Genomic DNA, 24289 nt, shown 5'->3' with positions numbered 1-24289 from the left:
GTGTTTGAATTAGCTCAGCTAATTTTCTTTATGTTGGTTAGCTAGTTCTAGGCAAGGTCAGTAACCTAGACTCTTAATTCTCCCAAACAGGATGCATTTTTTACTTTGAACTCATCACAAAAATATCACATAATTTAGAACTACAAAAATAAAAGTTATTTACCCCGTTCCCTTGGCATTTTGTAGTGGCATCACAGTTATATCCCATTAAACTGACTTCTTTGCAGGTTTTATTTTCACAATACTAAAAAACAAACAAACAAAACAAACAAACAAAAAAACAAAAACAGTATTTTATAATCATTCACAAATTTTAGAAAAAAATTTTTGTTACATGTACGTAAGAGATGCTTAAATTGAGACTTTTTATTCCATTTTACTCTGATTCTGATACAAAGATACTGGTATACCAATACAAAAACCTAAACAACAATAAATTTAAGAAAAACAATCTTAGGGTGTTTGCTTTAACGTAGTTATGCAACAATGTCATATAATTTTGGTTTTGATTCTTACAGTTCGGAGTTAAATTGAGAATCTCCATCACAGGAGATGCAGCACACTGATTTACAATTGCTTTAATCTCAGATGCCTTATATTTTCTGGAATGTGTGCTCTTATACGGTAGTTCCAGATCAACTAACAAAGTCTTTGAGCCATTTTTGTTCTCCCTTTATTTTATGGCTACGTGAGTGTAAATGCTCATATGTATGTACATATGCATATGTACATGAGCTGTACATCCCTGCAACAATATTTTCCTAGAACAGACATCGTGTTTGTTTCTTCCAGACTTCTCACACTTATATTTTGGTCTTATCCATAAGTAGGTGATTTGAGAAATATGAAAGCTCAGTTATGTTTCTTTGTGAAGCAGGGAAAATTGAAAACTCAAAATTGGAATTTTATGATTTAAAGCTGTTAGGATTCAAAGATCTAAAAAAAAAAAATTCACCTGTCAGTTAGTGGAATCTTGTGCTTAAAACACATGCATATCTTTTCAGTAAGGACTGATGACAGTTTAATTGGAAAAACATTATTGGATAACTGAGGCTTCGTTTATTTATTTGTTCATTGAATTATCTTTTCAATACAATATGGGAAATAAGTGACAGTACCTGGTTGAAATGCACTCAGTATAATTGTGATAGTCATCATGGAATATAATATCAGACAACTACATAATTTAACACAGCTGAATATAAGTGAACATGTTTTGTTACCATTTGTGCTCCACACACAGTGCCATCAGCCACATAGGCATAATCTCTTCCATCTGATCTCACTGATGACCCGGTAGTAATGGATATGCATACGTGCCCTTGAGTATATGAATAAACTGCAGACTGAACATTACTTTTATAAGTATTATGAGGCCAAACACAAGCTAATTTTCCACAGAGAACATCCCTGGAAATGGGAAGCAGAAAAGTACTTATCATTTGTCTTTTAAGGATACTAAGTTCCAAATAAGTGTTATATTACATGGGTAGTAACATAAATATTGTTTGAAGGTTTAAAACCAGAAAAAAAATGCCAAAACAACATTATCTTATGGTGTACAACAACTGAATGCAATCTAGTTAATTAGCAAGGTAGCAGAACTGAAAATGATACACAACTCAAATGTGCAGACATGACTTCATTTCCTATTTCAGAGCTCAGCTTTGTTGTCTAGCCTCCAGTTGTATTAGAGCACTCATCATATTTTATTACCTTTTGGGTGAAAAATTCATCACCTGTCCCCACTTTGATATAGCTTAGTCAGTCTGGTTATCTGTTACCCCACATTTGCTGAGAGTGGCTGATTGCATTTATTTACACTCTGTGTACTGTGTGAGCCCCTTCTGATTATGCCCAGGGTCCCTGCCACTATCTTGAGTCAGTACATCTCTGTAGTATACAGACTCATTATTTTTATTCTAAGGTTCTTCCAACATGCTGATACTTCCAGTAATGCTGCACTCCTCTCTTGAGAATTAAGGAACTTTTAGCTCCCCTTTATGCCACAAGCATACCAAAGGTTATCCCATAAATAGCTTATTTAGCCATTTATAATTTATCATTGGGTGGAATACTGGCTCCTCTAAGAGGCTTACAAAACTCCTAGTCTGTTTTATGATTTGTATGATATCAAATCATACAGAGTGATGTTTTGATATAGGTGTACACTCAACTAGTTAATTAACACATTCATCAGTTCCCATATTTATCCTGTTTTTGTGTGTGAGAACATTTAACTTCTACTTTCTTAGTAAATTTTAATTATATAATACAATATTATCAACTATAGTCACAATGTTATACATTAGATCCTCAGACCTCATTTACCTTAGCTGAAAATTTGTATCATTTTACCAACTTCTCTCTCTTTCCCACTGGCAACCACTTTTCTACTCTGTTTCTATGCATTTGACTTTTTGTTTTGCTTGTTTGGATTCCACATGTAATTGGTGGAGTGGACTACAAGGAGATGGCAGGGGAAATGTCCATAGGGAGGAATGCAGCCAGACTCTAGTACTAAATTAGAAAATTGACCCTTAGGTGGCCGCTTTCTAAGTATGCACATGGTTTTCTTTCAGGAAAAGACTGGGATATGAGTGATTTTTGATGCTCCTTCTGTACCGTGCCCAGGGAGAAATGCATGGCAAACGCTTACAATCCAACAAACACTCGTTTGTTTTCTATAGTCTTGTGGGTCTCCTAGGTGCAAGTTTCATTGGCTCTCAGAACTACATATTTTATGATCCTGTCCCTCAGGTGAGAGTCTTAAATGTTGGAGCACCAAATGTGGGGTCCAAATCCTTTGCTCCTTAGGGAAAATCTGGGAGTTGGAAGTTCCCTTTCAGTTGTACGGTGCTATGCCAGGAGTTGGGTTTAGGGTAAGAGTACGTCTCTACCAGTTTCAATGTAGCTATTTTCTCATTTGCCTCATATGTAGGAGTTACTTAGCTATTAATAGTTTCTGTATTTCTTTCAGAGGTAATCACTCCATGTTTTCCTGAACATTCAATGTATCTGTGTCAGGAGAAGAATTCAGGAGCCTTCTTTGTTGTCATCTTGGTCAACCTCCTATCTGTCACTATTTTTGTGATTCTTTCATTTTCAATATTCCTATGATATTCAGAAAGTATTCATTATGGAGTAGGCACTTTATTGGGTTTCATGAATTTTTTTATTCTATGGCTTATAGTAAAACTATATTCTGGAACTCCATATTTAGCTATTGATAGGTACTGTTGTGCCTTACATATCAGTGTTTCGGAAACAAACAACAAAAACAAACAAAAAAACTGTTTTTCAAAACAATGCTATGTCTTAAAGCACTTGCTTTAGGATCATTATCATTTACTGACTTAATAAAAAGTTCAATTTTTAATTTTCAATAGAGAGAACAATTTTCTGAGTTTTTGGCAATCTGTGCCCACTTCCAACTTCTGGTAATAAGCTTCATTCTTCTTCAAGCCTAGTCTCATAATTAGGACAATACCAGGCTAAAAAATAAGGAAAAAGAAAACAATTGTATAGAAGGAAAATACATATAATGTAATTTCAAAATATTCTCCTGGCACATGATTTACTGTCCATTACTATTTAGTATCTTTTGACAACTAACACATAATTTACTGACACAATTATTTTTATATACATACTTTGGTTCACAAGGCAATGGTTGTGAATTTTTAAAACCACAGTTTCCAAGTTTATCATGAAGAGAATTAACTTCTTCAAAACAGGCAAATGGAGCACCTTGAGCACCTTAAAATGCAAACGCATCTGTTAAATTATTGTTTTTAATTCAAATTAAAACTTTGTCAATAGAAAGCTAACAAAATACTTATTGCATAATCAAAAAATTATCTTGATCATACTTTTTTCCTATGTGTATCCTATCAATGCAAGTAGAAACAATTGTTTTACCTAATAGAACACAGAAAAACATTATATCTATTGTAGTAAATTATATTATTGTTAAAAACAATTTGCTTTCCCTCCCATGCGTACTTCCTAGTCCAATGGGTATAAGGCTTGACCATGTAAATTGCTCTGCTTAATGAAATGAGAGATTTGAAACATGTCACTTATGGGCAAAAGTCTGCGAAGCTATTACCTAGAGTACCATATTCTTTTTTTCCCCTGATGGGGGATAAGCAATGTTTTTTTTTGTTTGTTTTTTTAAAGGTTGAACATATATAATGTATTACTTTTTTTTATTGTGAAATAAACATTTTTTTAAATTAGTTTCAGTTGTACAACACAATGCAATAGTCATGAGACGTGGAGTATAGTATGGGAGTGGAGTCAAGGGAATTGTAATAGATATGTATGATATGGTGGTGGGGGGAATGGGGTGACGGATTGGGGGAGGGGAGTTGTAACTTTGAGGAGTAAAAAGGATAAGCCATGTTTTAAATAGAGGCTCATCCGTCAGTCTGGGTGTCATTGTACAGACAATGTGGAATAGCAGAATAGCTTTTCTGGATATGTAAATATCAGAGATTTGAAGGTTATTTTCATTTCATTAAACACAGGAATTGGTACCCAGAAATGGTGTTCTATTATAAAATATGCCTAAAATATGTGGCACTGTAATTGGAGCTTGGCAGTAGGTGGTAAAAGAAATGATTATCAGAGACTAAAAGGAGAGTGATACATGATATGTGATGATGAAACATTTGGAAAACTATCTTCTTAATAATTTAATGGAAGATAATGGCCTTAATGAATTTGTTGCCTTAGGCAAAAAGGTAAGGAAAAAAAATTTGTCTTGGTTACTCGGTTTCATTTGACCAGATGGTGCAAATATTCAGGGAAGGTATAATCTAAACTAAGGAAAGAATCAGTTATTTCAGAAGCAGTAATAATATATATATATATATATATATATATATATATATATATATATATATATATATATAAAAAACAACCAGAAAGAGTTCAGTAATGTGTCCATCCTACAGGCACTGGGGTAGGTGATGACAGGTGCTAGATGTAAACTGGCTAAGTCATGATATCTACTAGGTTGTTTTGTGTGTCTTTCATAGTGGGTGCTCTTTGGTGGGTGTTAACCCAGTAAATTAATACAAAGATCTTCACATTTCTTGTTCATTTCCATGTGTCTATCCACATATGTCTACCCCAGACTCTTGTCTCTAATTTTCCAGTCTTTCTATATCCAGGCTCCTCACCAACCAGCTGGGCCCTTTGCCATTGTCCATGAGAACCTCTGTAGTATAACTTCTGGCCATTGCTCCTTCCACAGATACTGGATGACCAGGTGGTCAGTATCTTTCCAGGCATCCTCCCAAGTGGGATCACAGTATGGCTAATGTCCTCTTTCAGTTTATAATCAGTTACTGAGCCAACCCATCTATAATATAAAACAAGCCTAGGCTTGTTCCCTCTATGTCAGATGGTCATAATGAAATCCCATGTAGCCATAAGTGTGAGCTGAGGGAGAAGCAAATGTGTAAGGAGGAGAAAGACAGACTGTTAGGGATTTTCTGCTAATGGATTTTTCTTCTGCCTTCTCTTCTTGAGTATGCTTGAACCAAGATGAATGAATGACTTACATCTATCTAATCATCTAACTTAGTGGTTCTAAAATGACTGATCTTCATAGTTATGAACACATGGTCACTTGGTATCTGAAAGATTCTCATTTCTACAGGCCAAGTAGTGTGTCCCAGAGTTGTTTTGTCAAAGCGGTACAGTTCTCCAGTTTCAGTGGCACAACTTTGCTGAAGAGCCCCAGGGAACAGTTTTAGTGGCACAGTGTTGCTGTAGGACCCCAGGGAACTGCACTGTCATTCTCCCAAAGAGGCTTGGTATTTGCCCCAAATGACATTTTTTTTTCACGAGCTACATCTCTCATATTACTGGGTCTGCCGTGTTTTATGATTCTAAATGCAGGGCTGCCGACATGCTGCAAAACCCTTTCCTGCTTTTCACCTCATTCAACATCAGGAACGTGTCATGTCATCCAGTAAATGGAACCAAGCAGTACTTCCCCATTTGGAATATACTGACTCCAGAACCCAAAGAGGCCTACCAGATGTACTTCTATTTTTTTTCATAGGATATATACCATTTGTCTTTTACTTTGTAGGGGATGCCAAGTCATGCCTCTGACCATGGGACTCCTAAAAATTTTACTGATGTGACAGGCTCCTGAATATTTCCAGGGTCTATTTCCTGCTCTTTGTAGCACATGTGCTTTAATTAACCCTCCAGCATACTAGCTATACTTTGCTTATTTAGTCAGATTAGTACAAATCATTGATGGAGTGGATCAATGTGCTACTTTCTGGGATGTCCAAATCTCTTCAACTATATTATGACGAGGGCAGGAAAGTAAACATAGTCCCGAAGCAAAACTCAAAATTCATGCCATTTTCCATTCTAAGCCAACTTTTTCAAGCTCTCTTTTCAAATGGGAATAGAGAAAAATACATTTGCCATGTCAGTAACCACCCTCTTACCACATATCTGAGGCCATGCTAATCTGCTCTAGCATAGATGCCCACCTGGCACAGTGGATACAATTGCTTTATCTACCACGTGACTACATTTGCAACACATAACTATTAACTTCCAAGGACCATCTGGTTTATGCAGGGACCAGATTGAGTAATTAATTGTGGATATACAGCCAACCCCCTCTGCATCCTTTACATCTTTCAAAGTAGCACTAATTTCTGGAAGAGGACAGTTACAGAGTCTTTCTCTTACAACATTTCTAGGACGGAGAAATAATAACCAAATGAATTTGTGGACTTAGTGGACCCATTATAAGCTGAAACTTGGTAAGAATTCCATTTGTTTCCTGACCCTTATAAGTTCCCATTCTCACAGAGAGACCATGGTGACACTGGGCTTCTGTGTATCCACATCAATTAAGACTCGTTGTTCACCACTTTCCAAAATGCTCGGTTATTTCCCTTTCCCCAGTGAACGGATACCTGATTAAATAGTTGTATGTCATTTCGGGATGTACTAGGGGGGAATTGTTAACATGGATATTTGCTAAGGTGCTATGGAGTTTTCTTTTTGGGCCCTTAAGCTCCCCTTAAGTCTATGAGTTTTACTTCTGAAAATTGGCTTAGATTCAGGATTTGGACATGGGATTAAGCATTCATTAAGCTAACTCTCTTCAGTCTCCTAGTTATCCATTTTTTATTTCTTTTGATGGTACAAACTGGGTAATACCCTGGTTGGTTTTCCATAGAACACAATGGAACAGAAATAATATTCTATTAGCTATCTCCCTGACTGTCTATAGATTAGGTATTTATGTCTGCTACTCTGTTCCTACTTCTTATTACAATAATTTTATCCATCTGGTTTCCGGCAGTGAAGCACTGCTTTCTGGCCTTGGTTTTCTTCAAGACCTTGTAATGCCCTTTGCTAGTGATCTTACTTTTATAATACCATCTCCTACCATTACCCCTGGGCTATAGAGAAGTTCATCATTGAAACATAGTGATTCTGATACCTCTCATACCAGCACATTCCCCCTTTCACTGGACTTTCCTGTTGGGGCTAATCATTTGGCCTTATACATAAGGTGTACAAATTACAGTATATGTAATTCCCTGGGACTTTTCTTCCTTTCTTCAACTTTCTGTATCATAATTCTGTCACTTAAACTTCACTTAGAGTGGGCTGTCATGTTTTTTCCATGCTTCTGGAAACTATCCTGGTAGAAACCTTTACTGTCTTCTAGGATCCTTGCCAGGATGATAAATCTTGTATCTTGGGGAGTGCTCCCAAAACAGTAAACCCTATCCTATCCAAACTTATATTCCTTCACCCAGTCTTATGATTAAGTACTCTCAGAATCCAGTTCCATGATTGGTACTGGTAGTAACTGCTGGCTAGGACCTACAGTTCCATTAGGGTATAGTTCTTTTACTCCCTAATTAGTTCCAGAGCATGCTGGCTCTATTCTGCTGTGCTATAACTCTATTTTCAGCTAGCGGCCAGGAGGGGTAAGGAGAAGATCCTAACAAGGACACAATTTCTGTTAGGAATGATAGGCATCTGCATTATCTTCAAGCAAGGGAAACACACACTTACACCATTCTTAACTGGGAGCAGGTGGTGGTCTGAGAGGACCAGGGCTATACTATTCTATAGATTCAGAAGTTTGGAGGCTGAAAATTTGGGGGTAAATATTTTCAATTGTGTCCATCCCAAGTTCAGTTTCCATTTTTTCCCCAAAAATACCTTAACCCTGGCAAAAACAGACTTGATTGAGAATTTAGCCTTTTCTGGAGTTCCTTGAGTTTGATAATAAAGTCATCAACCATCTCTAAACTCCTATTTTAAGAGAGGAAAGCCTCTTTATAAGTTAACAGGTGGGGTAGTAGGGGTGGGGTGGGGGTGGTGTTCCTGTTCACACTTTGACTTCAAATGCATATCATTTTGTTATCTTTGCATAGCTTTCAATTTTGCTAATAATGGCCATTCAATCCCATTGTCTTTATAGCTACTATTTCCCTGATACACTTTAATTGTATCAGCCAATGCATTTTCTTTCACTAGTATATCATTCCAGTTCACTCAGTGCATATATTATCAACTTCCACCAGTGATGGGGTGCTCATTGACAGTGAGTGATTTAGTTTTCAAGATTTATTTTGTAGGCTATTTTCTCACACTATTCTCAATACCAACTGTTTGTGGTTAGAGCCTCCTGAAGCCATCTTCTAGACGAAGTATGTTATAAGCTATTTATTACTGATCTGAATATCTGGAAATGAGAGGGAGGAAGCAGGATGGAACAGAGGAAAAGTCAGACTGACAAGTAGGTCCAACAAAGACTTGACCTAACCCATGGGTAGCTGTGGAGCATAAATAGCTTATCAGAGTATAAACTGTACCTGATTTTGTGCCTAATTGGGCCAAAATGTCCAGGCCTTTATAACCAACCTCAATTAATCATTGGATATGTGTTTCCCTAAGAAGGGTGTGCCCTTGGGTGAGGTGTGTCTGTACAGTTCAGACAAATTCTGAAGAAGTGAGCTGACAGCTAGAGATTAATGAGAGCTGGTAGTATTTTCCTTGTTCACTACACTTCATTTTTCAGAGTCCAGAGTGCTAACCATTACACAATGGAACCCACTTCATTTTTCTTTCAGTATTCTATTTTTTCCTTCAAACTGCACTCAGCAAAAAAAAGAAGTTTTATATTTCTTTTGTGTTTATATTTTACTGTCTTTATCTCTTTTTTTGGTGGGAAGAAAAGCAGTTTTATTCAAAATGCCTCGTTGAATATCATCAGGCCTGGGCACATACATACTCAGTATATATATATATATATATATATATATATATATATATATATTTTTTTTTTAATGGACAAACATGACTAATCTGATCAAACTTTTATAGTTGCTTTAAAAATTAAATTTTTCTTTAAAATGATGCAAAATTAAAAATATTGTTTGTTAATTCATATATCTCATACATTAGAATACCTTGGAACAGCCTTTTGCCCTATAGTTCTTCGTAACATAAGGACAAGAAAAAATACCTGTACCAGGTAGGAACCAAATAAATGAAAGAAGAGTGATGGATGAATGAATGAATGAATGAATGAGCTGCATCAAAAGATCAAAATTTTTGCCCACTTAAGGTTTGGGGGGGTTTTAGAGCATATATTAGAGGAAGAAACACACATGAATGGTTTATTCTTACTTAAACATCTTTGTTTTATTTAGAACTTAAAAATATGTCAAATGTCAAGTAACTCAATTCTGGGTCAAAGATTTATTTATTAAAATAAGGAATATGTTCTAGACTCTCCTTAATGTATATTATGGAAAGTCTTACTTAATTTTATTTTTAAGTGATGCATTAATATTAAACCTTGATCAAAAGTTTCTGTGAAAATGACAAATAACATTTTCAAATAAAAATAAGCATTGAAAAAGAAAGCAAAAACAAAGAAACAAAAAATAAAAAGTATCATCCTGAAAACATAGCCTACAGAAAATAGCACTGACCTATAATTTAGGAGATCATAGAGCTGTAGCTCAGGTTGACTTTTGGTTAAATCACCTAATTTGAAAGTTGTTACTACAGACAAGTTTCAAATCATTAGAAAGACAATACAAACCACACAGCATGTTATTTGGTACAAACTATACTCTGTATATTACCACTGGGCAAATAACTGACATGTAGTGTTATACTACCTTTACTCAATTAGCAAATAATTGTATTTGGATGCATTTCACTGAGTAATTTTGATTTATTCAAATTTAATTTAATTCTTCCAAAAATACAAAATCATACTGGGGTATTATGAATAATTACTGCCTAAAATCAAGCATATATGCATGAATCTTGTTTGAATTACTCTCAAAAACTGCTTTAAATGCAAAATATAAAAATGAACTTTCATTATGACCTATTACTGCTGTTAACCTAGCAGTTCTTCAGTGAGGAAATATGATGACACTTGATGAAATTCATTCTAAATTTTTTAAGTTTCATGACTTTAAAATTAGATCATAAATATGTGAGCTAAAAGGAGATTAAGTAAAGTTTCAGAATTTACTGAGTTGCCATTCTAAGCACTAGATAAATTATGAGCTATAAACATAGATTTTACCCAGGTAGCTAATTACCTCGGACAAAAATCAAACCATGAGAAAAAGAATGTACATTACTATCTTGGACAATCTCAAACACTTTTTCAAAAACTAACCTTTTTAATTCAAATTTAATCTTTATTGAGCTTATGATTCAGATTCTTCCACTTTTTGAGTTGTGCGATATGTATGAGGTCTGCCAATTAAGTTCGCGAACTTGTTTGCGAACAACGTTGCTAAAATTTTTTGATATCAGAGGGACTATTCCTTATGAATTTGTACGAACTGGAGAAACAGTTAAACAAGTTTACTATTTGGAAGTGCTGAAAAGGCTGCATGAAAAAGTTAGATGACCTGAACTTTTTGCCAACAATTCATGGCTCTTGCATCAGGACAATGCACCAGCTCACATGGCACTGTCTGTGAGGGAGTTTTTAGCCAGTAAACAAATAACTGTGCTGAACACCCTTCTTATTCACCTTATCTGGCCCCCAATGACTTCTTTGTTTACCCAAAGATAAAGGAAATATTGAAAGGAAGACATTTTGATGACATTCAGGGCATCAAGGGTAATACCACGACAGCTCTGATGGCCATTCCAGAAAAAGAGTTCCAAAATTGCTTTGAAGGGTGGAGTAGGTACTGGTGTCGGTGCATAGCTTCCCAAGGGAAGTACTTTGAAGGTGACTGTAGTGATATTCAGCAATGAGGTATGTGGCACTTTTTCTAGAATGAGTTCGCGAACTTAATTGTCATACCTCGTATTATATCCTACAGAAGGATTCAAATTTAAGGTAAAAGAAATATATAAGAAAGAGCAATACCTTCTCCAAATATGTTGGCACACTGGTTATCAGTAGTTTGGCATTGTCCATTATAACAATATGCAGTCTCCAACCTGCACGAGTGGCCATTCAAAGCATAAGTGTCAGGAACACAATTACTAGAAGTTCCATTGCAATACTCCGTAAAATCACACTCTTGATCAATACTCTTTCTACATGGAGTGCCTGCTACTGATATCTAGGAGGAAAATAAAAATAAAATCATGTTCCGTGAATGAGTATCTTCAATTACTTACTGAAGAGTTTTATCAAATTAAATATGCCTGATTATTGATACTTGAGGGAGCCACAGAGTGACCAAGGCAGCGAGTTCTTTGAATGAAAAATCAGGTACAATATTCATTATGAAGCTAGAAGAAAAGTAACTGTCTCAAAAGTATCTTCTCTGACAGAGGGTTTGCAAACTGCTTTGTATTCTACTTTGGGAGGCAATCTGACTCAATCACAATTTGGAGAGCGACAGAACAGATAGTTGTTCCTCAAAAGTGGAGGAGGAACATTGCCTCTACTTTTTTGTTATTGAAGAGACAGAAAAGCCAAACTGCCTGGTTTCAATTTCTTGCTATGATTTTTACTAGATTATTTGTGTGAGTGAGACACATAATCACTGTTTTGCAGTTTTCTCATTTGTAAAGTTGGGGTAATAATCATTCACCCAAGTGTTCTTGTATTAAACTGGATTACTGTAAAATGTGCTTACAACAAGATATGATAAACAATGTACTATATAATAGCTATCATCATCATTATATTTATCATTATCTGAGAGCAGAAAGGCTTCCTTGTATATCTCAGATAAACAGTTCAGTTATTGTCAAATTACAGCCTGCTCACTAAATCAGTCATTTTTTGCCTTCCATAGTGATGCTCACTGTGTCCAAATTCTGACCAACTATATATGTTGAACACACACACACACACACACACACACACACACACACACACACACTACAATCAAGTTTGATTAATTAACACTGAATAGAGTAAGACATATATGAATGAAGTGAGTAACAAATAAATGAAATGGTGTCTAAAAGTGATTAAAAGCTCTTTCAACCTAGAATTCTATACCTGGGAAACATATATTTCTAAAATGAATGGGAAATAAATTTGAGAAATGAGAAAAAGACTTTCCTAGGCAAATAATAGTTGAGAGACTTCAACAGACCTAAATGAGAAGAAATACTACAGGGCGTTCTTCAGGCACACAGAACGAATACCAAATAGAAATCTATAAAAGGAAGTAAAGAAAGCCAGAAAGGAAATAAATAATGTTAATTATAATTTTTTATATTTTTAAAAATGTATTGGGGTGACATTGGTTATTAAATGTATATAGGTTTCAAGTGTACAGCTCTATAATATATCATCTATATATTGCATTGTATGTTCACCACCCAGAGCCAGTTCTCCTTCCATCATCATATATTTGACCCCTTTTACCTTGTTCTACCACCCCCTCTCTCTCTTTTATCCTCTGGTAACCACTAAACTGGTGTCTGTGTCCATGAGTTTTTATTTGTTTGTACTGTTTGTTGCTTTCAGTTTTATATCCCACATAGGAGTGAAATTATATGGTTCTCAAAGTTTTCTGTCTGACTTATTTTGCTTAGCATGATAATCTCAATATCCATCCATGTTGTCGGTAACGGTAGTACTTCATCTTTTCTTATGGCTGAGTAATATTCCATTGTGTATATGTATCTCATCTTCTTTATCCAATCGTCTATCGAAGAACACTTTAGTTATTTCCATGTCTTGGCCACCATGAATGCAGTGAACATAGAAGTACATGTATCTTTAGGGATAAATGTTTTCAGATTTTTTTAGGTACATACCCAGAAGAGGGATTGCTGGGTCGTATGGTAATTCTATTCTTAATTTTTGAGGAAACTCCATACTGTTTTCCATAGTGGCTGTACCAGTTTTCACTTCCACCAGCAGTGTATAAGGGTTCCTTTTTCTCTACAGCCTCTCCAATACTTGTCTTGTTGCTGATAGCCATTCTAACAGGTATGAGTTTGTATCTCACTATGGTTGTCATTTGCATTTCCCTAATAGTTAGTGAAGTTGTGCATCTTTTCATATATCTGTTGGCCATTTGAATGTGTTCTTGGGAGAAGTGTCTGTACAGGTCCTCTGCCCATTTTTAAATTGGATTGGTTTTTTGTTGTTGTTGAGTTGTATGAGATCTTTATATATTTTGGATATTAGCCCCTTATCAGAAGTGTTTGAAAATATTTTCTCCTGTTTGGCTGGTTCCTTGTTTTGTTGATGGTTTGTTTCTTTTGCTGTGCAGAAGTCTCTTAGTTTGATATAGCCCTATTCATTTATTTTGCTTTTACTTCCTTTGTGTTTGAGGCCAAATTCATAAAATCCTCTCTAAACTCAAGGTCCATAAGTTTAGCACCTGTTTTCTTTTATGCAGTTTATTGTTTCAAGTCTTATATTTAGGTCTTTGATCCATTTTGAATTAATTTTGGTACATGGTGACAGATAGCAATCTAGTTTCATTCTTTTGCATGTGGCTTTCCAATTGTTTCCTTACTTGCTCTAAAAGATGAGACTATATAAAGCAAAAATAATAACAGTGTATTTTGTGTTTATAGTATATGGTAGTGTTATATAAAAAGATCAAGTCACTGCACATGAAGTGGCATATTATATGAAATCAGACTGATTAATCAAAGATTTGTAAACTCTGGGACAACTAGTAAAGTGAGTTTTAAAATATAAACAATAAACCAAGAGCAAAGATAAAATAAACCATATATTACATAATTTTAGAGTTTACATTTAGTTTGCCGAGCAACTAAGTCTCACAAGTCACATAAATGGTTGGTGGAAATTCAAAATAGTGTAGCCTCTTTCAAAAACCGGCTTTTGGGCCGGCCGAGTGGCTCAGTTGGTTAAGAGCTCGCTCAAGAGTTTGAACTCAGTCACAGGGTCCCCGGTTTGATTCACGGCCCTAGCTGCGCTGCTGCTGAGCTGCCAACAGGTGGCAGGATGGCTCAGCTAAAACAAAACAAAACAAAACAACAACAACAAAAAAAAAACCGGCTTTCAGTTTCCTATGAAGTTCCATATACATTTACCATAGGATCCAGCAATCTCATTTGCAGGTATCTTAGTGAAATAAAGATCTATGTTCATACAAAATCTGCTTATGAATATTACTTATAGCAGCTGTATTTCATCACTGAAAGCTGAAAACAACCTCAATGTCCCTCAACTGGGGAATGTATTAAACTGTGATACACCCTTACAATACTTGGAATACTAATAAGTGGAAAAAAAAAGAAATGGACTACTGATAAACACCACAACATGATTAAAACTCAACATGTTATACTAAGATGCCTAATTACAATGTTGACACATATTGTATGATTCAACTTATGTTACAGTTTTACAAAATCAAAATTAAAGATGTGAAAAATATGCCTGCAGTTATCAGTGTCTGTGGATAAAGGTATGGATTGACTATAAAGGAGCACAAGAGTTTTTCTGTGAATGGTGATGAAATTGCCCATCCTTTGATTGTGGTGCTAGTTATAAGACTGAATCTATTTGTCATAATACTCAGAAGTATTCACTAAAAGAATTTTACTATAAAATATTGTATCTTAATTGAAAAATTGGTTTAAAAATAATATGTGTGATATTTATGTGTATACAATTTATGAAATAAGTCCGGCAGGAAAAGTCAAGAACCATATGATTTCACCAATATGTGGGATATAAAACTGAAAACAACAAAGGGGAACTGACTGGGTGGTGAACACACAATGTGATATATAGATGATGTATTACAGAATCGTACACTTGAAACCTATGTAATTTTATTAACCACTGTTACCCCAATACATTTTAATTTAAAAAATATATATATATATTTTACATTATGGAACTTGCTTTCTATCCAAATATGTGTTTTAAAGATAATATCATGTTAGTGCATATATATTTAGCCTGCATTTATTAACTCTTGTACAATATACAATAATTTATGTAACCATTCCAATGCCAATAAATATTAAGTTTGCCTTCATGATTTGTTATTGCAAACAATTCTGTAATTAATATTCTTTCCTGAGTTTTCTTTCCACACATGTGCATGTTTCTAGGGTATATACATAAAAGAGATAATGATGATAATCAACTAATTTGATAATTTATACTCTCTTCAGAGATATGCAAATATTGCTCACCAAAGGAATTATAGCAATTCAAAAATTCCACAAACACTATCCAAAAAAGATCTCTATCCCACTCCTTAGTCAATATCTGACACTCCTGTTTTGAAGATTACCATCAGATGACTGTTCTATGATACTGAATTGTTATTTTTATTTATGTTTGTCTTAATTACTGCAAAAGAGCAGTGTACACATTGAACAATTCTACTTTGAATTGATGTAAATTACCTATGCACTCTCTTTTCCTCTGTGTGTGCATGTGTGTGATTTGCCTTTTACTTATCAATATGTGAGAGTTTTTTGCATATTCTGTATGCTACACACTTTTTCTGCTACATGTTTGTCTGCTATTCACGTTACAAATTTTTCACAGTTAGTAATTTACCATTTGAGTTCACAATTTCCTTAAGAGTTGATTACTTTTTATAATAGTAATATATATGATTATTCTACTCTTTATCTGATAATTTAGAAGATGGTAAACTGTGTTTTCAACACAATAAGATAATCAGTGCAATTTGAGATGCCTTCTTTATTTCATAGTTTTCCTTACATGCGTGTGGTTGTTTATGTACTATTTTGTTCCACTGAATTAGTTCTATATTTCTTTTATCAATTCTACCTTAATTCAATCAACAGAGCTTTTTATTATCAAAGTTCAATTTCCTTTACATTAATGTTGGAAACTTACTTCGCATTCTGATGTACAGCATGGTCCAGAACCACATTCTACTGAGCCTTTCAGTTTACATGTATTATGATCACAGCACTTCTTAAATTGACATTCCTAAAATTTCATAAGAAGAAATATTATTCTAGTTCAACCACTTAACAGCTCTTGTTTCTTAATCTCAATTTCTATTTAATACTTTTTTGTGTTCAACTTTTCAATTATACACTATTGTTAATTCAATGTTTCACTATTTTCCCTATGCTGTATCTACATCCCCATGTTATTTTGGGGGATGGTGGATGACAAGAGAATTTAATTAGGAATTTAATGTTATGTAAACAAGTAGTGGTTAGTTATTTTTGTAGATGGTAAGAAATTGCAGTAACTTCTGGGGAGTAATCATGAAGAAACTTTATTTTATTTAAGTAGAGGGGAATTATTAAATATTATAAATTAATGATTTTTTTAAAGATTTTATTGGGGAATTGGGGGATGGGAGCAGCACTGGAGAATTGGGGGAAGGGAACAGACATGTTGCTGTCCTTTTTTGTTCTTCAGTCTAGTTGTGGAGGACGTTGCTTCACTGGCCCAAGTTGGCACCATCATTGCACTCTTCGCAGGCGAGGTAGATCAGTCACTGGCTTCTGGACGGCCGCTCACTGCAGCTGCTGGCCACTCACGCTGGCTGCTGGCCGCTCACACTGGCTGCCCGCTACACATGGTAGCCCATGGCAACCCACTGCAGCAGGGGCTGCAGCCTACGCTGTCGCTGGCGACTCATGGCAGCCCAGCTCCAAGTTGACCTGTTGTTCAGCATCTTAGCTGTAGAGGGCAGTGTCACTGTCCCTCATATATGGGATCGGAACAGGGGTCCTCTAGCGTCCCAAGCCAGCTCTTAACCAACGCGCCACTTGGCTGGCCCAATTAATGATATTTTAATATCATTCTGTTGAGAATAGTAAGCATTGAACATTTGGTTGATGGGATTTTAGTAGACTGCATACCTATATTTAGAAGTGAGCAAATAGAACAAATTTTGATCATCTTGTAACTTGGGAATACAGGAATGTTTGAGAATGACTAAGAAAAAAACATTATAATCTTTCAACATTCTTGCAACTACAAGAGATAGGGTTTTCAACCAAATTTGTAGAGAAAATACAGACTGAAATCAAATGAATCAGGAAATAAATTGTGGATAAAAAGGAATTCGTTTAGTCTATATATTCAAAATCTCTGCTGGCATAATTGGGAACAGTTTGTGCAAACCAAGTTTTCTGATTTATTTCTCTTCTTAATTGAAGAGGTGTGGGAAAGTGTTTCATGTATCTTATTCTTATTTTCATATCTCAGTTCTATATTGAAGACATAGTTGAATACATTATCCCATATATACCATGACCATTACTTATTAGAAACACAAGAAATTATGCTCAAATTCCAATCTTTATTACTCACCTCTTCACTGCCACAGTCACATTCTTCATTAAGCTCCAAAATCCCATTACCACACGCTGATTGATTTTGATAATATGGTTGCAAATTTGGAAAGTTCTGAAGACATTTACCATCAAATTTAGAAACAAAATATCTATAGTCATGCATGCTACAGTTGCTAAAAATCTTTACACCACTGGAACCCCTAAAATGAAATAAAATTCCCCAGGTAAATAAACCTGGTTAATACAACCACATCTGAACAATGCTCCAGATATAATGACATAACTTGCAAGATGGTTCAAATGAAAAACTGTACCTAAGCAGAGATAAAGTCAACCAAGATTAAACTTTAGTTTATCATTGCTTACCTTTAACAGATTTAAAATAGCATTGAAAGTATATCTTTCCAGGAAAGCAATAAGGTATAATGGCTAAATCCATCTATCTATCTATCTATCTATCTATCTATCTATCTATCTATCTATCTATCTATCTATCTAATCTATCATCTATCTATCTATCACTGTCTATCATCATCTTTCTCTACACCTGACATGCTCTTCTCATATAGCTAAAGCTTCCTTTCCTTATTTCAGTCAGATATCTTCTCAAATGTCACCTTGAAAAGAAGTCTTTCTTGACCACATTATCTGAAATTGTGTCCCATTCCACATTCTACTTCCATTTTCAATATTTATTATTCTACACAGTATTTTTATTTATTAGCATTTTTAAAATTTATTTTATGTGACCTAAATTTTGTACTAAATTGTTTCATAAAGGTCTTTATTTTCATGTTCAAAGCTGTATTTTCATTGGATTATCTAATAGATCTGACTAATGGATATCCAGTACACATTTGAAATATACTATGTACAATAGTGAACTACTGATTTCAACCAATCCTTCTCCATCCATTGTTCTCAGTTTCTGGCAACTTGATTCTTATGGTTGCTCAGACTGATAACATTGGTGTGGTCCTGGGCTCTTTTCTCTCACACCCTACTTCAATACACACACACACACACACACACACACGAATATAACATATCAAATTAACAAATTTTATGCTGTTTGCATGTTGAAATAATTATATTTTGAATATATTGGGTTAAATAACATATTAAAATATACTATTGGAATTAATTTTATCTGATTCTTTTAATTTTTTAATGCAGATACTAGAAATTTAAAATTACATATGTGGCTCAATTTTATTTTTATTGCATAGTGCCACTACAAGCAATCATGTCTGAAATAGTATCACCGAAACAGCTACATCATGTATTTGAAATGAGTGAGGTCCTGGGTTGTCTCCTGAGCCTCCAAAGAAAGAAATATATAACTGCTAAAGTTTCAGAGTTGGGAGAGTGGGAGAAAAAAGAGAAATGGACTCATTATTTTCTATTTGGACCATGTGATTTTTTGAGTGAAAATCAAACATATTAATTAGAAGTTGGAACTTTGGTTTAAGGTGGGTATAAAACAACTTATGTTTTTAAATCTCTGCTTAAAAGATGGGCATGCAAGAAAGAAAGAAATGAATGTATATCTATAAATATATATATGTGTGTGTATATATATATATGTGTGTGTGTGTGTGTGTGTGTATGTATATAATATTAAAATATTGGCTTTTTGTGGGGATGATTATCATCTAGGACTAAAGACAACTATAAAATAAAGTGAGCTAAGGCAGCTGTCTCAAAGTGCTTTAATTCCTTATCCAAAGCTCCAAGTTGGGATAGAGAAAAAATGGAAATAATTATTTCAAGAGAACACAGCTTCCCCAGCAGGCCCAATTCTGAATTCCAAGGACATTAACTTGGCAAAACCTCAACTATCTACTTTCTTTACATATGCACTTTGGTAGCTGAAATTGAGTGGACCGAAATAAACAAACATGTTATTTTAATTCATATTAAATTTGTAATTATAAATTCTAAGTATCTCTTCAAAGGCCAACAATCCTATCATGTTTCCAAGGTCATTTCTAATTTTCCATCTCCAAGACATGTGTTTCACTTCTTCTATCAAAGCTCTTATACTCCTTGCTCTATCAGAAGAAATTGTCCTCATCTTTATCACCTCCATCAACAAAACTATCTACATATTTATCTATTTACTTTCTTAACATTCTCTCACAATAATTGCATATACCCAGCTCTAATAAAAGCCAGCCCCTCTACTTATGCACTAGATCCTGCCCTCTCTAATTTACTCAATGATTTTGCTCCTAAGCTATCATTATATTCAATATCATCATCTTTTGACTCCTTTCTCTTTGTTTCAATCAGTCTATAGATAGTATGTAGTGTCTCCCATCAATAAAAATGCCACATTGATCATAAATTTCACCTCATACTCCTCAAAAGGTTGTCTATATTTACTATCTCCACTTTATTACCACCCATAGAATTTATCAAGTACCTTAAAAATAATCTAAAATATTGATTGGAATTGTACTGAATTTATAAATCCTTTCTGGAAAAAAATAGCAATTGTATAATAGGTCACCTATTTTCTTAGTGCTGATATACACATACTAATGTTTTTTCAGATTGATCATCCTGATGAATTTTTTTTGATGCTTTTGTTGTTCTAACTATACACTCACTGTTGATTTACATAGTCAACAGTAATATCTGTAAATAAGGAAAATTTTTTTCCTCTTCAAATTCCTCCTCCTTTTTTTCCCCCTCTAAATACCAGCCAAAACTGCCAACACTATGTAATATTGTTAAGGGTCATTTTAGACTTTGCCTTGAGTAACAAATACAACAACCAAAACACCCATAGTATTGTATGCTTTATTAATATTTCAGAGTGTTCATAAAACTTAAAATTTTCCCTTTAATTCCCTTGAGTGGATATTTCTTAATCATGGGGTTGGCCAATTTCTGGAGTCTTATATCACTTAGATAAATTTGTTAGTGTAATAGATAATCATGTACAACATACCTTTTCAATTTTTGATGTGGAGTTGAACATAATCAAAAATTCATTACATTTTGTAGACCTCACAAATATATATGCTAAATTAATTAAGAAGAAAAAAAGCAAGACTTACACTGCTTCATGATTCATTATGCACGTAGCTCTTGGACAAGAACACTTGTTTATGTCATCATATGTTAGTCCAATTTTAAGGCCAATTAGTTGAGCTATAATAACTGAAAATCCCTCCATAGTTATTGCATCTGTGTACTAAAATAAAGAATATTTAAGAGAAAACCATTATACAAGAAGAAAACAGGGCTGGCTGAGTGGCTTAGTTGGTTAAGAGCTCACTCAAGAGTGTAAGTGCAATGGGGTCGCTGGTTCAATGCCCGGCCCGAGCTGAACTGCCAACAGGTGGCAGGATAGCTCAGCAAAATAAAAAAAGAAGAAAACAAAAGTATTAAACATTTTTGTTCCTACAAAAATTTATATTTTAATACTTTTTATCTTCAGCACATTTTATAATACTTTATTTTGATATGTCATTGATATGAATATCCATACCAGTTATTAAGGAACACAAAATTATGTTAAAAGTAATCAAACTACCAATATTCTCTAGTTTAAAGTTTGGCATGCCCAAATTCTGTAGCCTTAAACACACATGCTATTTTGATACAATCAATATAAAACATGTTTATTCAACTTTTTCATTAAAATAATTAATCTAATTAACAAATATTAATTAAGTATACACATGCATCAGGCATTATGATAGAAGTTGGGAATATAGTGATATTCATGAAAGAAATGGAATTTTTCCACACCTGGAGCTTATATTATGGAAGGGAAGAAAGAAAATAAATAGGAAAGTCACCACAAACTTCCCAAGTATAAAGAGACCATGAAAAGTACTCTGAAGAAATTGAAGTGTTCCGATAATTTTAAGGAAGGGAATAACTATTTAGTTAAGGATATTAGGAAAACGTATTTGTGGAATTGATATTTAGGCTAAGATATAAAGTTTGGTAAATGACCTAGCAGTATGAATAGGTGTAGCGTGCCTATATGGGAACTTGGACAAAGGTTGTAGTATAATGAGTGAAATGAAGAAATGACAGGACAAAAGCTAGAGATATAAGTAAAGCCATGGAAATGAAATTAGGAATGAGAAGGTATTTTTCTAAAGGTTGGTGACACTGCAGAGTGGCGTTTCATAGTATTCCACTTTGATAAATAAACTGTGATTTTTTTTCATCTCTTTAATCATTATAAACAAAATTCTTAGAATTTCTCTAACCTTTCTACATCAATTGACTTTAAAGTGAGTAAAATTCATACCTATAAGAAAAAAGATTGTGTGTACATGCGTATAAATAAAAACATGGACTATCATATAGAAACATAGAAAAATGAGTTAATAGGTACGGTGTCTCCTGTTATCCTAAAAGAGCTAAGCTTGAAAGAAAGGGAAAATCCCAGTATCAAAATTAGAAAGAAGGTTAAAGACAGAACAGAATATGAGAGATGAATCTGGTTCACCATCGGGTTTTAGGGTAAGGCATAGCAACCAGAACCTGGACTTTTAATGCCAGCTCAGAGAAAAGAAACATAGTCTTGTACTTTCATAATTATACAGCTGAAAATGAACTCCCTGTACAAATAACACCCTAGTTACACTGTAAAAGAAGAGAAGACAGATTATACACAAACTTAGTCACAGAATGAAAAAAGAGGACATCACTTCAGATCCTACAGATTAAAAAAGAGTTATGATGTTCAAAAGAATGAAATTGGACCCCTACCTTACATCACTCACAAAAAATAACTCAAAATGGATTAAAAACTAAAACTGTAATTTTTTTAGAAAAAATACATGGGAAAAACAACTTGATGTTGTCTTGGCAATCATTTTTTTTTATTTCACACCAAAAGCACAGGCAACAAAAGCAAAAATATATGTGGGACTACATTAAACTAAAATGCTCCTGCACAGCGAATAATACAATCAACACAACGAAAAAGCATCTGATGGGAGACATGGGAGAAAATATTTGCAAACCATATATCCAATGAGGGGTTATATCCAAAATATATAATGGACTCTCAAATTTTAATATCAAAAAGACAAATAACTTGATTAAAATATGAGCAAAGATCTGAACACATGCAAATAGAGCGTGTAAATGAAACTATGCTCAACATTACTAATTGTCCAGGAAAGAAAAAAACAAAACATCACTTCATACCAGGTAGAATGGCTATTATAAAAAAGATCAGAAATAAAAAATGTTGGTGAGTATGTGAAGAAAATTGGAACCCTGGTACCCCAGGATTGTAAATTGGTACAGTCATTATGGAGGTTCCTCAAAAAATTACAAATAGAATTACCAGATGATCCAAGCAATCCCACTTCTAGGTATATATACAAAGGAAATTAAATCAATATCTGTACTCTCATGTTAATTGCAGCATTATTCACAATAGCCAAGGTACGAAAACAACCTATGAGTTTGTCAGTGGATGAATAGATAAAGAAAATGTGGTATAAGTGAAATCAGCATCATGACAGAGTGAGATGACTCTTTTGTCTCTCTCCTTCAATCTATAACTGGTGGGACATCTATAACCCAACAAAGGTTCCTCTGCTCAACACGCTAGGATGCCTGAGAGATCAACATGTCAGTGCATCTGAAGGTGGATGTATTGAAATGCATAGAGGAAGTAGAGTGAAGGGGGAACAAAGATGTCTCTAACCCCAGTTTCTTGGCTGCCCTGACTGATCCCACAACCCCAGCAAACATGGAAGCTGCAAAGGAGACAGTGTCCACAACTCTAGCCCTCATACCACAGCCTCAATAAAGGGAAAGGGCAGCAGCAGATTGGTGCCTGAGACTGGCTCCCTCTTCCAGCTGCAGCAGTGTCAATGCCAACAGAGAGCCCTGTAAAAGCAGCAGAGAAAGCACAAGTGTGTCTAGCCTCCCGGCCACAGCAACACCAGAGGTCACAGGGAACCAAGTAGCAGAAGCTGCAAGCTCTTGAACCTGGCTTCTCCATCCTCGTACCTCCACTCCCCCATCTCCCAACCAAAAGGGTGGTGCCCTGAGACCCAGGCAACCCAGACACAGAGGGACACCCATCATCCCAATCATGCTGCCAGCAATGCCCACAACCACAGTGGCACCCTCTACCTCAGCAACATTGGCAGCAGCAAGGCACCAGCAACCTGGGAGGTACAAACAGCACAGGTACCAGAGGAGGAAAAGCACACTATACTGCCATCCACTGGGAAACAAACAGAGAAGGCTTCTAATTACCAACCAGTTGAATTAGTTTTTTTGTTTTGTTTTGTTTTGTTTTGTTTTTTTATTATTAGTTTCAGGTGTATAGAACAATGCAATAGTTATCCTTTTCACTCCTCACAAAGTAACAACCCCCCTCCCCCCTTCCACTGCCCTCTCACCCCCAATGTCGTGCTTATCTATTACAATTCCATTGACTACATTCCCACACTCTACTCCACATCCCATGACTATATATGTATATATAATTATAGTTGACATACAATATTATTCAACATCAGCTTCAGAA

The 24289-nt window shown here is 34.8% G+C and overlaps 1 protein-coding gene across 1 annotated transcript in view; it reads right to left on the bottom strand.

The window, feature by feature from the left end:
• Nucleotides 1-24289, bottom strand: part of ADAM18 (ADAM metallopeptidase domain 18) — a gene marked incomplete at its 5' end in the record, with an annotated part of 80707 nt that overhangs the window by 25867 nt on the left and 30551 nt on the right. The window contains 7 exons of the mRNA XM_019634112.1: nt 164-244; nt 1224-1410; nt 3654-3759; nt 11426-11624; nt 16337-16432; nt 17777-17960; nt 20829-20965. Of these exons, the coding sequence (XP_019489657.1) occupies nt 164-244; nt 1224-1410; nt 3654-3759; nt 11426-11624; nt 16337-16432; nt 17777-17960; nt 20829-20965 (990 nt within the window). The remainder of the gene's footprint in view (nt 1-163; nt 245-1223; nt 1411-3653; nt 3760-11425; nt 11625-16336; nt 16433-17776; nt 17961-20828; nt 20966-24289) is intronic.

The sequence above is a fragment of the Hipposideros armiger genome, unplaced genomic scaffold, assembly GCF_001890085.2.
Source record: "Hipposideros armiger isolate ML-2016 unplaced genomic scaffold, ASM189008v1 scaffold_1503, whole genome shotgun sequence".
In the NCBI taxonomy this organism is placed as follows: Eukaryota; Metazoa; Chordata; class Mammalia; order Chiroptera; family Hipposideridae; genus Hipposideros; species Hipposideros armiger.
This window is presented reverse-complemented; position numbering and strand designations above follow the sequence as displayed.